The sequence below is a fragment of the Mastigoproctus giganteus genome, chromosome 4 (genome assembly GCF_048544385.1).
Source record: "Mastigoproctus giganteus isolate SK-2022 chromosome 4, ASM4854438v1, whole genome shotgun sequence".
Lineage (NCBI taxonomy): Eukaryota > Metazoa > Arthropoda > Arachnida > Uropygi > Thelyphonidae > Mastigoproctus > Mastigoproctus giganteus.
In genome coordinates, this window is record NC_143578.1 from 199,469,800 (window position 1) to 199,489,656 (window position 19,857).

The following is a 19,857-nucleotide window of genomic DNA, read 5'->3' on the forward strand; positions in this document are numbered from 1 at the left end:
CTATCGTCAGCAAAACTATTGATAGGATGTCCGGTCAATGGAAGAAGGTCATTAATATACAAGAGGAAAAGAGTGGGAGAAAGAACTGAACGTTGCGGAACACCAGCCGTCTGCCGTCTGCCATTACCCGAGTGAGCAGTCAGAGAGAAAACTGAATATCCAATTACAAAGAACAGTGGCGAACCATAGGATGGAATCTTATTTAGAAGACCTTTATGCCAAACACAATCAAAAGCCTTTGAAAAGTCAAAAGAAATGGCTTGAGTTTCACCAAATTTTTGCATTGAATTTGTCCATAGATGATTAACATAAGCCAGAATATCACAAGTGGAATGACACTGATGGAATCCATACTGAAGATGATTGATCAGATGAAAGATTTCCAGAGAGTTTAAGAGTTGGCGGTTAATTCATTTCTCCATTACTTTGGAAAGAGTAGAAATAATCACAATGGGACGATAACTGGATGGGGGGGGCGGATTTGTTTCTCTTTTTAGGAACTGGTTGGATATGAGCAAATTTCCAAGAAGGAAAAACACCTTTGGAATAAGAAAGTGAAAAAAGGCAACACAAAACAGTAAGTTCAGATGCACAGGTTTAGAGAACAAGTGGAGAAATGCCATCAGGACCTGGATCTTTCTTAGCATCAGATTCATCAAAATCTTTCTGACATCCTTTTGACTGAAGACCACAGGAGGCATTTTGTGGAGTGTACTGGGAATGGTTTCAGGTGATTTCCCAAGATCATCAATATACGAGTTGGAAGAAAAATAGGATGTTAGCAGGTCAGCTCTATCTTTGGCTGATGTGGCAACAGAACCATCTGGTTTTGACAGGGGTGAGAACAGAGATGGGCAAAAATTTCGGCCAATAGCTTTGGCAAGAGACCAGAATGCTCGGCTATTATTTGGACAAGAAGCAAGTTTTCTACTCTTAGTAGTTACATAATAACTACTTTACAAAGTATAAATAATACTTAATAATAATTTTTATTATTACGCAATGTCGCTTATAAAAACGTAGTACTGGAAATATTTTATAAAAAAAATTCATAAAAATTTATACGATTTTAGAGAATATAGGCTTAGTGGTTCACATTAAAAATATTATACTGAAATGGGTTCGTGATAAAAAAATATATATTATGTTGAAAGGGGTTCATGATAAAAAAAATATTATGTTGAAAGGGGTTCGCCTGTCAAAGAAGGTTGGGAACTGCTGAATTACAGTAACCGAATGACAGGTGTTTGTACACACCAACTAATTTCAAGAAAGGTAGTGCTCATTCGTGTGCCATATATTATATACCAAACAAAATCCTTCATTCATGATAACTGAAAATGAAAACAAAAAATACTGCAATTTTTTTTTTTTTTTTTTATCGTGATGTGAGCAATACACGAAGGAACAAGTTTTTTCCTGCTTCCTTTGTGTATCGTGGCCATGAGATCCAACCGGATAGTGTGGCACCATTGTGATATCCAAGCCCGAGGCAGGATTCGAACCTATGATCTTTGGGGTGCCAGGCAGGCACTTTACCCACCCGGCTAGCCCAATCGGCAGTACTGCAATATCATTTATAAAAAAACTGGTGGGAAAAAGCATATGAGGATATGATTCTATTCCCAAAAATTTTTGTGTACCCTTTTGTCAGATATCACACAACTGAAGGATGAAATAGGAAAAAAGTTTATTTTATTTTATATTATTGTGTTTCATTTCATTATACAAACTTTAGAAGCAGCAGGTGGTCTTAAATTCTCCAATGTGCTTTCCTAAATTCCTTTGAAATTCAATGCAGTGTAATATAAAATAAAATGTACTATTTTAAGTCCTGCACATCCTTAACATTAATTTTTTGTATAGCGCTGTTATATCCTGCTTGCTGTATTCTTGATGTTTTATTTGTTAGTGCATATATAAGAGAAGCACGAAGTGCTTCACTTAATAGGTGAATCCATTATAAGAGTGACTTTCAACTTTACCATGTGAATTATAAAGAGCAGCATGTTTAATAGACATCGAATGAAGATGCCAAATCTTGCCCAGAAGATAAATGAATAATGTTAGATAACCTCTTTGTTAGTCAAATACATACATTTTTAATTTCTATATTCAATGTTATTTGTAAATATATATATTCCTCTCTCTTTCTCTGTATGATGATGATATATAGATTAAACATGTATTATATTTTTCACTTTTTATTATACTCTATTACTATCATTATATTAAAATTACATTTCTAGGAATTTGGAGGGAACATGGATAAGAGCACAGAGAGAAGACACTACCTCAATCAGCCATTTGTTGCTCGCTATCTTCGAATTCATCCAAGGAAGTGGAAAGGACGAATAAGTATGCGAGTAGGAATCATTGGATGTCCTCACAAAGGCAAGTACAATAGATTTCAATGTTACAATACTAGTAATATTGCAACAATTTTAAAATTTCATTGTTACGATAGTGGTAATATTGAACTGGACATAATGAAGCATTATACAGTAGACTTTTGATTTTCCGGGATAGATGGTAAAAAACAAATCCCAGATAATCGATTTCCCAGTTAATCCAAAAATACAAAAGTCTCCGACATACGTAAGAGATACGTTCCAGGACTTCTTACTTTGACGAGTTTTATGTAACTCGGGAATGACTAATAACATATTGCTACTACTGTATATTATTATTGACAAATCTGAATTCAGCACGATACTTGTTAATGTTTGGCCATTTTGATACATCCTTAATATAATGATTCCTTAGAGATTTAACAGATGCACCGTTTTCAAACTTTTGAATAATTTCAAGTTTTTGTTTAACTGAAAATACAACTGTTTTGTGTTTGCCCATAATTTTCACGATTTCTAAACAAAAAAAAAATTTACTATAAAAAAAATTCCAATATCCCTGACATAAATAACAAAAAATTTGTCCTTTGCACTGCAATGGAACACAACAATCGACGTGATGCACTAAAACAAACTAAACATTTGGTCTCTTTTTTCTTTCTTTCTTTTTTTTTTTTTTTTTTTTGAGCACCAGGTGTGAAGACAGCGGGGATTGCAAGATAATAGGTACACTAATCTCCCAATGACAACTTATAATGCCGCTTGTTTGCTTATTTGCTACTTGCAAAATATCTGTTTATACCTATTCTAGTTATTACTTGAATTTTATGATTTCTTGTTGATTTTTTTTTTTTTTTTTTTTTTTTTAATTTTGAGTCTTGAAGTGTCCCGGTTAATCCGATCCCAGTTAATTGAGAGTCTGCTGTATATGTAAATCAACAATGAGATGTACACACAGTATTCAGAAGGTCAGTCCACAAATGGAGAAGTGAAATCAGATTTGAAAGCACACTGCTGTACTTCTTTTTTTATTTTTACATACGATATTAATTTGTTATTATATACGATAGTGATATACGATTATATAATTGTATAGCAGGGAAAAAACTCTGTCTTTGGGCCAAGATCTCACTTTCAAGTAACCAAGGGTCTGCAAGTGATCACACCCTGGGCTGATGCCCAGGTTCAGCAACAAGTTCATATCTCACCCAGACATAGAGTCATGGCCTCCATTTCCCCCACCTGGATATGGGATAAATTTCTTGCAAAAGAATGTTTGAATGGAAAAGGGATGATAGAGAAGAAGAAGAAGGGAATATATATTCTAAATAGGGAAAGAAATGAGGAAAAGATAAAGTCTTGTAGTGAATGTGAGAGGATGCTCCAGAGAGAGAGAGAGAGAGAGAGTATGAGCATATGAGCGAGTATGAGAGAGTAAGAGAGAGTATGAGCGTAGCTACTAGGAGGAAGTTAGCATCTGGGTCCTGAAGATCTGAGGGAAAGTTGATGGAGTATTACACAGAGGATGATGTGATGATGGTCTCTTTCTGGGAGAAGATCAGTGGATAGCCAGAGAGAAGAATAGAGTCTCTATAGATATCTAAGCAGCAGTTAGAAGTTAGGTACAGAATGACATAATTCCTGGAAGGGTCTGCAGAGGAATCTGACCTTGTTTGGGAGAGCAGATTATGCCAACACACAAGGAAATATCACCCTAAGCAAATGGCCTAGGGTCTGCAGATAATTCCCATCATAACAAAGAGTCAGGATCCATAGTAATCAGGAGAGGAAAAAGGCTCCAGGGAGAGTGGTGGTGGATAGGAGTTAGCATCTGGGTCCTAAGGCAGGGGAAAATGGAAGGAGTATCCCACAAAGAAAGAGGTGAAGACAGCCTAGAGTCCCTCAATGGAGGAAAGTCTTCAGATAGTCAAGGAGAAACATCTATAGCATTCCTTGGAGGAGAAGAGTCATCACATTTCTAGGAAGATGTTAAGAGTCGCTATAGAAATCTGAGCTGCTAGAGGTTAGTTGCTGTATGGCAATAGCTGTTTTCCGGGGTCTAAGTTGTAGTTCCTAATTAGGAAAGGATGAGCTCATATCATTTTTTGGACTTGTGTCAGGGGCAGAAGTTATAAAGCAGACTTGTATTTGAGGCAGAAGTTGTGGTTTGTGAACATCACACTGGTCCCTGTTTACCTGGAGTGCTTGATTGTTACTGGTATTAAATGTGGTAGGAGCAAATCCTGATATCAACAAGAAAACTTGCTGAAGATACTGACAAGTAAGGCAGCCAGCAGCCACAAGAATATCAAGAAAAATGCTTCCAAGGTGAAGCCTAGAAGGTTGAAAGATAGAAAGGCTCTTAAAAATACTGTTACTGAAAATATTGAAATTTATAATTTTCTTATTTTAAATAAGGTGATGCTCAGAACCATAAACAAGAGTACCAACAATGGAAGAAAGAAGTTATCTTTTAGGTGGATATGACTGAGAGTCAAAGAGAACATGGGAACAATTTCCAAGGTCACCACAATGACAATGGTCAGTCTGCGAAGCACATCTCTCAAAAAGTTTTGGTTGAGAAACCCTTGACCAATGACATGTTGTACAAGCTGGCTTGAAACCAAAAAAAGGTAGGTTTAGATACAAATGATACCTCTGATATAAAATATTTTGTGGTGGTACTGGGAAACACAATTGTTGTACAAGAAAAGATAGATGGGACAGCAAGGAGGAGGGTTATGTTCTTGGTTAAGAAGCATTTAGATTCTGAAAGAGTAAAACCAGTTGACATGAGTTGCAGTATAATTTTCAGTCAGCCTCATGTGGCAAATGCTGGGAAAGCAAAAATGAGAGTAGGAGCATGTTATTCTCATTGCATTTGTTCATTATATTCATGTCTGTATACTGGCATAATACTCATTGCAGTTATTCAGCTTATAAGACTGAATAACTACAAAGATTATAATGAACAGTTATATAGACAAATGGGGTAGGCCAGTAAATCAGATTGTCTTATCATGAGAATTTTAACTTTCCAGATATTGATTGGAACTTGTGAATTGGTCACTCAGTCAGTAGTAAAACATTGCTGCAGTTACTGAATGACTGTTTTTTAGGAGGGACATTTGAAAAGTTTGTGGCTCGAGTATGAAAGAGCAATGGTAGTGTTAAAAATTTCTGTGCTTAATGTGTAACACTTAAAATAGTAAACCACCAAGTTTCATGCAGTTTCAATAATGCCATTTTTTAATTACTGGTCCCAAATCAACCAAGTTGTGTGAATGAGAAAAGATGAACAAAATCAGTCACCCAATATTTTGAAAAAAAGGGAATAATGCCAAACGCAATGAGAATATGGTTACATGGGAGAGGATGTCCCTTCCTATTCCATGGTTAAGAAATGGGATCGCAGAATTTATACAAGATAAGAGGAGCTTGGAAGATGATCCATGCTGTGGAAGACCTGCAAAGTTCATCACTCCAGAAGTTGTTGACAGTGTGCATGATCTGGTGATGAGTGATCAATGCGTGACAGTTTGGTACATTTCCAGCATCTTGGGTGGTACATAGTATTATGTGGTATACACATCTCATCTGAATATGTGTACCACATAATAACAAAGGTTCTCACTATGAAACAGATGTCAGCATGATGAGTACCAAAGTTGTTGACATCAGATCAAAACTACACATTAGTTATCAAGTCAAATGAACATTTTCATAGTTTTCAAGTAGGCCCAGCAAATTTCCTCTCAAGGTTTGTGACCATGGATGAGATGTGGCTCCATAACTTTCAGCCAGAGACAAAGAAGCAGTCCAAATAGTGGAAACACAGCTCTTCTACCCCCTTCAAAGAAAGACAAGTCAATTTACCCCAGGGGCTCACATCTGATGAGTATGGGCTTGGCACACCCAGGGTCCTGAGCTGGATAGCATCATTCTTCTCTTTCTTGTTGATTCCCTTCTACTTCTGACTCTCTCTCTCTCTCTCTCAGGGTAACTCAAATTTTTTTTTGGCTGGTGCAGCACAAGCCTCAGGCTTCCTTGCACCATATGGCTAATAATAATAATAATAATAATTGACAGAAAGTGATGTCATTGTTGCAGTGGATGCATTCCTGGAGGTCTAAGAGAAAACTTTCTTTTCGGCTGAAATCAACACATTGCAGCATTAGGGGAAACAATGCATTGACTCCAAAGGGGATTATACTGAAAAGTAACATGTTACCAAACTCCTTGAACAAATGAAAATGCTCAGGAAAGTAACAATACAAGCTACTAAGCTTTTTATACCAGCTAAGAGATATTCTTCAAGCTTTAAACCTATATGGAAGTCAGATCAAGTGATGAGGCTAGTTTGTTTGTTTGTTTGTTTGTTTGTTTGTTTGTTATTTGGTTTTTAGGAGCATTAGCAACTAAGGCCATATTGCTCCGGGGAATATGTGGTGATCATTCCCTGATCTTTCTGCATCCCCGTATTTGGTGGTGACGGGATCGAACCCCGGTCTAATCAAGAAGCGTGCGTTACGCACTGCTGCTTCTTCCCACCTGGCTACGGAGGCGCCATGAGGCTAGTGGCAGAGAATAAAAGTGCACAGGATGATTATAAATTATCAGGGGACACAGAAGCATACAGTAAGTATAAACTAGTATATAATCAGATTTTTCAGAAGGTTTTTTCAGAAGATAAGGCAGATTATGAGAGGTCTTTGGCTAAGAATGCAAAGAATGCTGTAAAACTGAATAAATATTTTGCATCTATTCGCATGTGAAGAAGTTTTTAGAGATGAGGGGAGGGAATACCAGAAGTATACTTAATTCTAACTGGGAGTTAAATGATTTCGAACATTAAAATTTGAATATAAGAGAGAAATCGTTGAAGATAAAAGTAAATAAGGCATCTTGGTCTAACGAAATTTATCCAATTATATTAAAAGAAGCAGGAAAAGAGGTAAGCAAATCTTTAGCTGTAATTATTAGAGTATCAGAGTGTGCTACTCCAACAAGATCTGAATAAATTAGGCAGACAGACTGAAAACTGGCAATTAAGGTTTAAAATTGATAAATGCAAGGACTGCATTTATCTGAGAATGCCAGTTGGGTAATACCATACTCAAGGCAGTGGAGAGAATACCTAGGGTAATTGTACAGTCAAATATGAAGTTCTCTTAGGTGTGTGTGTGTGCAGACAGGATGTTAGGAGAGCTTATGTACAGGAATTTTACCAGGGCAAACAGCTGAATATCCCATTCTGTAAGGCACTGGTTAGGTGCATCTTTAGGCTGCATCTTGAGTACTACATACTGGTTAGGTGCATTCTGGTTAGGCTGCATCTTGAGTACTACATACTGGTTAGGTGCATTCTGGTTAGGCTGCATCTTGAGTACTACATACAGGTCTGTAAGCTTCATTTTAGAATGTGTGCAGATAATGTTAAAAAAATTAGTCAAGTGTACAAAAATGTACTGTTACTGAGTTCTGTAAATGCAGTGACTGAAAACTAGGTGCCCACAAGGAGACCTGATTGAAGTGTGCCGACCGGGCTAGCCAGGTGGGTAAAGTGCCTGCCTGGCAACCCAAAGGTCACGGGTTCGAATCCCGCCTCGGGCTTGGATCAGAGTACAAAATGCAAAAAACTTTAGGAGGTGCAATATGGCCACAGAAGCCAATGTGCCAACAACTAACAAAAAAAAAAAAAAAAAAAAAAATTGAAGTGTTTATGACTTAAATGGATATTACATAAACTAAATGCTTATGGCATCCTTACTCTTTCTCGGATAACAACACAGAGGGATATAAATTTAAATTAGTTAAGGATGGTTGCAGGAGAGATGCAAGAAAATTTGTTTTTAGTTGGAGAGTAATTAATTGTTGGAATAAATTTCCATCTGATGAAAGTGGATATGATTTGAATTAAATTTAAAGGAATGGACAAAATATTAGAAGGGATTGGCAAATGAAGGGGATAATTATTTTATTTATTTATTATTCTTTTTTTTTTGGCTGATATTGTCTAATACTGTTCCATTGCTTCTTTATATAATTTGCCATTACTAATACTAAATGTTTGAGGTCCAACATGGCTGGCATTTGTATGTTTCAGATCCCTGTTCTAAACTATTATGTAAAATAATGTAGGTGATGCCAGTCACATTGTTTGCATACACCCTTCTCTTGAATTATAAAGTTATGAATGAAGAACAGTTGTAACCAAACACAGCTTTGATTTAAAAATAAGTTAGGTTATGAAACAAAGAAAAAATGTAACATGAGCTATAGGCAAATATAACATGAGCTTATATAGAATAGTCTGTTACTTCTTTTTATTGTCCTAAGCTTGTAGGAAAGGAAAAAAATTAATTTTACATGGTTATATATTGGCTCTATTAAATTTCTTGCTTTTCTTATTTCAGGTAACTGCGGTCCTGGATTTTTTCGAATTCATGATGATTCAGAATGTGGTGAGTTTTTCAGTATGTAGTTCTTTAAATTAAATATGCTTTGTGTATCTTTATTTAATATATTTTATGCCAAACTTGCAATAGGCCATCAAAGTATTAACCAAAGCAACTGGTCAGGGAGGAAAAAAGTCTCATTAAAGAATTTTGAGTTTTGGTTCGCCAAGCACAGTGAGTCAAAATTGATTTTGAAATTGAGTATGAGGGCTGTTACATGTACATTTAGGGATTTCATTACTATACTCTCAGCTGTAATGATTTTTTGAGTTGGTTTGTAATGAGTATTGGTCTGCAATAATTGTGTTTTTACATTCTTAGGTGTTTATTATAGTAAGCTTTTGTCTATCACAGAGGAATTTTTAACAAACAGCAATGTGATTTTATATAATGTTTATGTACCTCTATATAGACTTATATATGTCCGTATACAGGGTGTCTGGAAGTCATTAGTTATTTTTAAAATGCTTCCGTAGGATTGAAAAATCACATAGAATATTCATTCAAATTATGTTTATTAGAGAATTTGATAACAACTAATATCCTACAACTGCAGTTTGGTTTTAGGTACTAATGGCTGGGGCTGCTCAATTTCATGATTGAGAAAATTTGCATTCAGATCCAGACATGAAGTATAGAAATCAGTAACAATTTCAGAGATGGTGATAATCTGAACAAGCAAAGAATTCAACAGTGAATCCTAAAACCATTAAAGGTTGCCGCCAAAAACCAATGACAATAGGATTTGTGGTAGATAGAAAGAGTAGTAGATGATCATTCTCTTCTGTGTTAGATGAGATCATTAATTCTCAATCATTATGCTTCTAAATAAATGGAATGCATGTGCAACATACAGATTCTCACATGGAATCTATTAGATTCACATTTTATTTAATTATAATATTTAGTTTTCAGCTTGTTATGCTGAATTTGAAACTGATTTTTTAAAAGTTTAAATTTATTATAGTTAAACTTGATAATGCAACTTAATGGATAAAGGTATCTTAGTCCTTATAATGAAGTAGTCATATAAACCAAGCAAAGTCTGTTTTGTGGTTGTAATAATAAATGATTATTATAACTAATGTGTTATGATGTCACCATAATTATTGTGTAGAAAGCATGTTCAATAATTGTAATCATTCATTCACATATAGTGCTTATGAAATAAAGTTTGCCACTTTCAGTTATTATTCAAAACAAAAACAGTCATCTGTCTTCTATGATTTTTGACCAGCAATGCTTTATTAAATTGTCCATAATTTGTGCAACCGCATATCTCTGTTTTCCAAGTAATATACACTATTGAGTTAACCAAATATAACTTGCAACAAATATCAGCTTCATTTTGAGCATCATTATAATTATTCCTTCATAAATAAAACTTTTTTATTTTTCAACTCACTCTGACTATTGTTGCAGAGTTGGACATTCTGCAATTTTATCCCTTAATTGCTGTGCATGGCAGGGATTTCACCTCAGAGCAATAAAAGTTCTTCCTTCCAGTGCTCTACCACTTTGAAGTGAATGCTTAATGACAAACAGTAACAGCTATTTTGGAATGAAGATATGTTTGCATTTTTTAACTTGTGTTTATACCATGGAAATTCCTTAGCATGTCACAGGATGTGTGAGATTAATATCTCTTTGAATTAGCAACAAATAACTCAAAAGTTTCTAAGTTCTAGGGTTTTGCATACAGCATTGGACTGACACTATGCATTCATTAAACACTGGGGAACAAATATAAAAAAATTACTGCTTTTAAATAGTTGTTTTCATAAAATAATTTCAGAGCAACAACTTGCATCTGTTTATATTTGATCAAAAAATTTTCAATACAAAATATTTATTCATAGCCAAAGCTTGTGCCATGGTATGAGTGCACCTAGTTTAACGCAAACCTTTATTGATGCACATACCATTGCCCTTATCAGTCCTCCACAAAATATTCAGTTAGCTGCCTTTATTCTGGGCTTTTCAGCCTACACAACATGAAAATTACAAAAAACCCAAATAAACACAAATTACTACAGGAAAAATAGATATATAGATATGAGCAACAAGGTCCAGTGCTATTACATTCAAATTATTATTTGGTTTTGTTTGCTAGTTCATGGAAGTTTATGGCAAAGGTGTTACAAGTCAGTGGAACATAATAAAATAGTGTACAAAGCAGTGGCTACATTGTTTTAGAACAAGAAAGGACATTATGCAACCAAGCGCAACAATCAGTGTGATGATTTATTGTACAGCATTAATGGGTTTACACATGACCATTAAACAAAAATGTTCCTTGTTTCTCCAGATAAGATTCCTGCTACTGCAAGAAAATGCATGGTCATGCCTGTTGCAACAACCCGACAACTTCTGCAGTGTTTAAAGTGAGAGATATTGGAGTAACCTGAATATAGCCCTAACACTTGCATCTTTTTCTGATACTAATTGTTGCAGATTACAAGTTTCATAATGACGATGACATGAGAAGTAAGACAATGACTGAGCAAAAGGATGTGGACTTCAATCAACAGGGAACAGAAAAACCTGTCCAATAATATGATAATCTCAATCTTTGTGAAAAGTATATCAGAAAGTTGTGGGATGACAGTAAAATTCTCCTGCATTGTTCAAATTATGAATTTTTAATAAAAACTTAAACAGTATGCCTCATAAATTTACTTTCTAATCACCCATTGTGTTTCATTTTTCTCCATTATTCTCATTGAAATAATGGTCCATATTTAAAAATAATATAAACCACAATCCACGAGCCACAGAATAAACTTGAAGCATGACACAGAAGCTGGAAATTAGTAGTAAGATACAGGAGTGATCCTACAATTTTCTAAGGGGGGGGAATCAAGCAGTGTTCTGGGGAATCATTAAGCTTTAATCATTATGTAGCAGTAAAAAAATCCACATTATTTTGATCATAAGGTGGGGGAGCTGCTGTCTGGTCCTATCTGGACCACCCCCAGTAAAGATGGCTCATTTTTGAATACGATCCAAGAAAACTAAAGTCATCAAGTGCAAGATTATTATTATATTTGTAAATTGCATGTATTCTAGAACAGTTTGCATGTATATGGGAGATAAAAACCCAGAGTTTCTAGCAGAAAAAGCTCATACCTTCTTATGCCTGAGACCACTAGTTAAAACCCCAGAGGAAAAAGGCTGTTAAGAAATTTCATTAATGATTGATGGATTTGAATTTAGACTTTTCACAAGTGGCAAAGCCACTATACTATTATGGTGGTGTAAAAAAGCATAAAGTTTCTCCCATCCCAATGCATACTGCCGTACACTTTTTAAGAGATTCCAAGAGGATGAAAATTAAGATTCTGCACAAATAGTATTAATTTTAAGAGGAGGAGAAGCATATCCCAATAAAATAACCCCAGGGGGCTCACATCTGGTGAGTATGGGTTTGGCACACCCAGGGTCTGAGCTGGATATCATCATTCTTCTCTTTCTTGGTGATTCCTTTTTACCTCTCTCTCTCTCTCTCTCTCTCTCTCTCTCTCTCTCTCTCTCTCTCTCTCAGGGTAACTCAAATTTTTTTTGGTCGGTGCAGCATAAACCTCAGGCTTCCTTGCACCATATGGCTAATAATAATAATAATAATAATAATAATAATAATAATAATAATAATAATAAAAGGAGGTGAATTGAAAGAAGCATATAGACAGTCATCAAAGGATCAGACCTCTAAAGTTTTGAATATTTTTTGCATGTAATTGCACATAATAATTAATTTTATTATTATTATTTTTTATTTCATTCAACATTACAAAAATTAAACTACAAATTGTGTATAAAACTCTGAATTATTAAATACCTGTTTAATGCACACTAACTAAGACTAACTGACTGCAGATTTTATGTAAATTTTCCTTTTTATAAATCCTCATCACAGACTCTTCATCCCATCAATATTTTCAATCCTTATTCTTGTTTTTTCATCTTTTCCATCCCTTGTCCAGTTGGCCGTTAGTACTATTGGCTCTATTAATTTTGAAAAAAAAAAACAAAAAAACAACACTTTCTCTCATAACTTGTACTGGTTTTTTCTTGCTCTTTTTTAGTATTAGTCATATGGTGCAAGTAAACCTGAGGCCTTTGCTGCACCAGCCAAAAAATAAAAATAAAATAAAATAAGTCACCTATTTGACTCCCACCTCATGTAGTTACCTATCCAACTAACCTTTGAATCTCCCAAAGCTGTCAGCTTCAACCACCCACAGAGGCAACTTATTCTAGTAATCAACAACTTACTGGCTAAAAGAAAACTTCCTGCAATTCGGTTTAAGCTTTTTTCCCCGTAATTGGAAAATATGTCCCCTAGTTCAGAAATAATTTGTAACAATGAAAATAATGAAAATTTTACCCTCGTTCATTTTACTCTCTCCACTCAGAGTTTTGTATACCTCAATCACATCTCCTCTAAGGTGTTAACAAACTCTGCCCACATATTCAGTCTTTCCTCACATGAATGCCCTTTTGTCAATCTCATGAAGTAAAACATTACCCACCTTTGGACTCTTTCAAGAAGCTCAATGTCTTGTTTTAATTGAGGTCTTACAATTGCCTTATACATGGGATTATTACATCCCTATCTCTACAAGCAAATATACAATAAATCTTAACCTGAAAAGTCTTCTCTTCTTCTAATACCTTAAAGCAGACAAACAACATTTTATTGCTTTTTCTAGATGATCACAATCTATTTCCAAAGCTAATATTTAAAAAAAAAAACAATCTTATTTGAACAAATTCCATATTTTAAAATAAATCTATAAATAATTTGTCCATTAGTTCCCACTATGTTTAGCATGCAATATGAAATTACTACTGGCCACGTTGCACATAAAGCAAGCATGTTCATCCCTGACTTTGTTGCACCATAGAAGATAATTATCACTAGTTACTGTAGATTGCCTATGTTTCCATCATTATTTGTATTAATGATGAGAATACCTGCAAAACTTTACTTAAACAAGTATTGCCAAGTTCAGTCCTTAACATTTTAAGAATTTCCACTCTATTTTCCCCATTCTTCACACAAAACTAGATACATGCAAGCTGTTCTGCTTTCGTATTCATTACAATCACGATAAAAGCCTAAGACATATCTGAATTTAAATATGTGCTGCTTGTTACTGGATTGTTTGGAGTAAGCGGCTCAACCAAGTGATGTGGTGAACCCCCGTACATAAACTCATTATCTATACTCACTAGCTTCACCAACTGTTTTTATAAGTATTTAACTATGAACATGATAATTTACTTTTAAAGTAGTCATTATATTAGTGACCAATATTATTTCATTCTGAAATATGAGGTATGATCAAAAAATTCGGTGGTTGAACTTAAATTTACAAAATGATGAATCTTACTGGCTATTTGAATAGATCTTTGAGATCAATTTCCAAGGTCAATACATCAATATTAATGTTTCTTCAACATCTGGAAGTGAATTTCGAGTTTTTCAGGAAATTCTTAAATGGAAAACAATGAATGTGTAGGGATGTTGCCATAATGCCACAAATTCACTGCAGCCCACTTTTCTCTGGCCATTTTTCCTGAACAGCATTGTGCAATCACCATAGAAATGTTTTTAGTACCATGCATGACACATTCATAATAAACAGTGTCCTCTGAATAACAAAAACTAAGATATATATGATCACATTTGATTGAGATTGTCTTGCTTTTTTGGGCTTTGGAGAAGATGGAGCCTTCCACTGGGAGGACCTGGCCCTTGTTTCTCAGTTATATATCTAGTAACCCATATATCTAGTAATGATGGCAAAAACAAAAGTCCTGACAGGTGAGAACTCACCATCCTCTGTGATCATCAGTGGGGATGTGAGGTAGAAGCTTTGACAAAATGCATCACATTCTTAAATCTTATGTTAAAATTGATTGACATGTCCCATAGAAATACCATTTTTACTAGCTACTTTGTGGATAGTTAAACGTCAATTGTTCCCGATCAGATCACGAGCATGAGTGATTGAGTCATTGGTTTTTGAAGTTGAAGGACAACCAGAGTGAAGATCATCTTCGACAGATAACAAACTCTCTTTAAATTTTGTTGAAAAGTCGGCTGGTGCCTCCGTAGCCAGGTGGGAAGGAGCAGCAATGCATAGCACACGCTTCTTGATTAGACCAGGGTTCGAGCCCGTCACCACCAAATACGGAGGATGCGGAAAGGTCAAGGGAATGACCACCGCATATTCCAGGAGCAACATGGCCTTAGTTGCTAATGCTCCTAAAAACCAAATAACAAACATAACAAACAGCTGAAAAGTCATCAAATCACATCTTCTCTGAATGTATCTTTAAAAGCTGTTTATAACATTTCATGGGTCTCTGTTGCACTTTTCCCTAATTGGAAATAAAATTTGATGCAAATTTCCTGCTAAGTAACGTCACTCATTAAAAATGAAATAAAAAAAATAAAACACCTTCTTTTTAATGCACACTAGAAATGAGCAATTCAGCCATTACTATGTCTAATGAGTTACCAAGTATGTTGTAACAAATATGTTACAAAGTTGCAGTGTTGACGTTGATGAATGAGTTACCAAGTATGTCATAACAAATATGTTGCAAAGTTGCAGTGTTGATGACTGAGTTACCAAGTATGTTGCAAAATTTCAAGATATAAAGTCAGCCTCCAAACTCTTTGATCACATCTCATAATCATGCATAGCAGTGTTAAATCTTCTTTATATGAAAAAATCAGCATTTTTGACACAGATAACAAAAAAAAAAAAAATGCTGTCATATATATTTTTAAAGGTTATCATATTATAATTTTACAGAGAAAAGTATTGCATTGGCTAAGGAAAAAACTATATAAGCATTTTAAGCTGTCTGTTTTCTATCTCTGTGCTAGCACTGCATAATGGACTTATCAAATATTTTGAGAGCTAAAGGTTATAGTATTCCTATGCTCATGAATGAATAAAATGATATGTTTATGCTATTATGGTGGTAAATATTTTAGTTTGAATCTTGTAAATATAATTCATATCTGATAAAATGTAAAATAATTTTTCTGTTTTAAACTTTTTTTATTAAACAGAAAATGAATGTGGAATAAATACACCAATAAGGTATTGGTTTCATTATGTCTAATTGAGTGTTTTATACTTATTCTGCACTTTAGTTGAGAATTTAGCACACAACAGGGATACATGGGTGAATGACAAGCGCCATACATGGGTTGGATGGAAATATGGACATTCTTCTTTTGCTGTTGATGGAGAGTTAGAAGCTCCTCTTCAAAGATGTGCCATTTTAGATAACTACTATGCTGAAAATCCAGTGTGGATGGTTGACTTGGGTAGTCATATGACTGTAAGAGGAGTTGTAGTTTTTACATGGCAAGGTAAAGGACAAGGTATGTAGTTTAGGAAGAGGAATTTTTATCTTTAAATAAAGAATATATGTTAGCTATTAGAAAACAAGATTAGATATAAGCAAAAATGTTTAGAGACCAAAAGTCTTCAAAGCTGTTATCCCTAAAGGTGATGAATTAATACTTGACTTTGAAAGGTAAGATCAATAGCTAGCGTCAGCTCAAGAGAAAATTTTTATACAGGCAAAAATATCTGTTTCCCCAACACACTCACACACCTTCTTCCCAGATGTAAAAATTTGATAACTTAAAATAATCATAAAGAAACAATACTAAAGAAAAAGCTTACTTTGGCAGTGTGATGGAATCTATGCAATTATATTTTAAAAAGCAGTGGGGATGTTGTTGTTGTTGTGGTGGTGTTTTCTGGTGCAAGGGCAACTTAGGCCATATTGCACCTCCCAAATCAATGAACTTTACATACAGGATGCACAGTCTCTCTCTCTCTCTAGGGCCAAACTTATTGACAAGGCTTTCATCATAAACTTCCTCCCATCTTATCATGTCAAAATTCCAGACACTTTCAAATTCGTCCCTACCTTTTTCCCAGAGTTCACCACATCTATAGATGACATGCATAAACTACCCTTTTATGGTTAATTAAACATGTTCTGTAAGTTTATGAAGCCATCCAGTCCTTTTTGTTGAGGTACCACCTACAGTTTTTCATTTTTTTATTTTATTAACATAATGAATTTTGGGAGATTTATATGAGCTGCAGTTGTGTGCACAAAAAGGTTACTGATGTGGCATTCAACCACCATTCCATATTGAAAGTTTAAGTTCCAGTGTACAACCACTGGATTTTAATGTACTGATGCTGCACAGGCAGATCCACAAAATTTGTGCTGGTATGTTTGAGCCAACATGCATGTGCTGGCGGACTTTTGGCACACTACACAATAATCGTGCAGGGCTGCTTGAATACTTTTGGTCATATTAAATCATATACAAAAAGAATATTGTACATAATGCTTCATGAAATTTTTAAATTTAGAATTTATTTCATTTATCACTGGTGAATAAGTCACAGTTTTTATACTTACAGATCGTACCAATCAGCACAGGGATCACCTTCACAATTTGGATAAATTAATTTCTTATGTGGAAAATAAACCCCGATTAGAAAATCTTGATGACAGCAAAAAGTGTGCATCTATTTCTAGAATGAATAATGCACTTTTTAGAAGGAAGTTACACTTCGAATGTCCTCAGAACCTTTCAGGTCGTTATGTCTACCTCAAAGCAGTGGGTGTCATGACACGCTGGACCAGACTATTTTCAGCAATTATTTGTGAAGTAATGGTCTATTGATTTGTACCAATGATGCTTATCCTTAATGAAGACAACTCCTGTTTGAAACTGTTATTTTCAGTACCTAACAAGTGGAGAAAGAAAAACAAGATAAACCATCAACAGTAATTGAAAATATAACGAAAATAGCCATTTCTTTTTAATCATTATTGCTCATCCTTGTAATACCCATCATTGATGTAAATGCCTCTTACATTATATATTTCTATTTATGAACACCAGTGGAAATAGATAGGAAGTTATTCTTTTAGCAGAATAACTTTTTAGTGATTTCTGATAGTACACACACACTTAGAGCCCCATCCTAGCAGTATTGTAACCACTTAGCAGTGTTGTTTATGTTGGATCATAATTTGAATGATTTTGAAAAACAACGTTTCAGGTATGCACTTTCTTATGAATTCCTTTTGTGGAAAATATACTTTTAACTGCAGGTATAGACCATATGCAGGAAAAAAATAGATATGATTCACTAAATATACCTAATAAACATACAAGCTAAAAGATGCTCATACTTTGAGTGCATAAAAATAAAACCCTCATAACTTTGTTGAAGAAGGCCTACCAAAGACCAACACCATTCTTTGTTATTCTGTATAAGACAAAAGAAAGAAATGAAAGAAAGCCATGTTAAAAGTAGTGGAAAAAAAAAAAAAATAAGGCCACTTCAAAATGCTGCAGTCATGCTTTGAGAAAATAAACATCAGTGACTATGCTGAGAACTTATTTTAATCTGTTAATTTATATTTAACACTTGCCTTATTTTGTAAATAGAACATATAAAGTGTACTGTTAGTTTGATATAGCATTTCCTTTGCTATATCATTGCATTGCTAATTAAAATTAGCACACTCAAACAAACATGTTGCTGATATTACAGTAGCAGTTGTATATTTCTCATATGAGTGTGAATATTCCATATCTGGAAAATGTTTGAAAGTTTTTAAGAAGTTATTTTTATAAGCTAGCTATTTTAATTGATGGACTTTTGTGTGTGTTTGTGTATGTGTTTGTGTATGTATTTATATCTGTTTGTTTGTGTATATATTTGTTTGTGTGTGTATATATATATGTGTGTGTGTTCTTTTTTGTAACTCCCAAATTTTACTTAGTTTTGGCTGCTTTTTATATCTCTATGTTTTGAGACTGACTAATAATACTAAACTGCATACCACATATATGCTGTAAGCAGTTTAGGACTACTCATAAAATTAGGATCATTTATATTCATTTCGGCTGACCCCTTCCCCAGTACATTACTCTGCAATGTAATGGAGGGTGATTGCTCAAAATGTCATGATGAATTAGAGGAGATCGTGGGAGTGAATCACAAGAACTGCTTACCAGGTTATTTCTACAAAAAATTAAAAAATTATAATAATATGACTTGAATTGGAATATTTGGTCTTTCATGAAAAGGAGAGTTAGAGTTTCTCACTACTTCCACCTGTCATATCATTAAAGAAACTCATTATGAGAGTTGAACAATGTGATATTTTGGGAATCTAGCTAATACATATATCAAGTTAGTATTTGTATTTTAATTTTTTTAAATTTACTTCTATAACAACATAAAAAGCATGCCACAAATAGTTAATAAAGTTAAAAAATTCTGTTATATGATATAAAGAATTAGCATTTCTTTAGTATGGTTTCAAGCTTTTATCTGTATCTGATTATATGTGGCTGCTAAGAAATCAGCTCTGATGATTGAGCATAGGCCAAGTGTCCACTCATCTAAATTTTTTTTGTTTCTGCCACTTTATTATAAAAAAAATTAAATAACTTCCTAAAAATAATATTAAACTAAAAAATCACATTAAAAAGTGCACATGCATTTATTCTGGTCTTTATTTCAAAAATACAGGGTCTTTGAAGAAAGATAATCCAATATTAATGGTGATGTTTTCTGAAATACATATACATATCAACATTTATTGTGTGCTCTTCTTCAGCAAGCTTGGAAAAATCTCCTAGAAACAGTGAAAGACAGAAAAGTTAACTTCTCTAGTCCATTTCTGAATTTTTTAGAATCCTGTATCTGAATAAGCATATGATTTACATATGATAAAGATTTTCATCTGAATGGCTAGGTTAACAAGTATGATATGCATATGTGGCCCAAAAAATAATAGGGATTCAATTGTATCCCCAAAAATGCAGTGTAGGATGCTGTTTCAGCTCAGTATCACTGTACTAATATTTTCTTAATAATACAGTGACTGCTGACCATTATTTGCATCTCTCTCTCTCTGAACAACTTATCCCATTTCCAAAAAAAGTATGGGTGTCAATTTTGGCCAAA

The 19,857-nt window shown here is 34.3% G+C and overlaps 1 protein-coding gene across 1 annotated transcript in view; it reads left to right on the forward strand.

Annotated features, from left to right (window-relative positions):
• LOC150087318 (lactadherin-like) overlaps positions 1-17,583 on the forward strand; it is a 209,092-nt gene extending 191,509 nt beyond the window's left edge. Inside the window, exons 8-11 of the mRNA XM_090371983.1 lie at positions 2,250-2,394; positions 8,768-8,815; positions 15,987-16,208; positions 17,287-17,583. Of these exons, the coding sequence (XP_090228109.1) occupies positions 2,250-2,394; positions 8,768-8,815; positions 15,987-16,208; positions 17,287-17,552 (681 nt within the window). The 3' untranslated portion in view covers positions 17,553-17,583. The remainder of the gene's footprint in view (positions 1-2,249; positions 2,395-8,767; positions 8,816-15,986; positions 16,209-17,286) is intronic.
• The last annotated feature ends 2,274 nt before the right edge of the window (positions 17,584-19,857 follow it).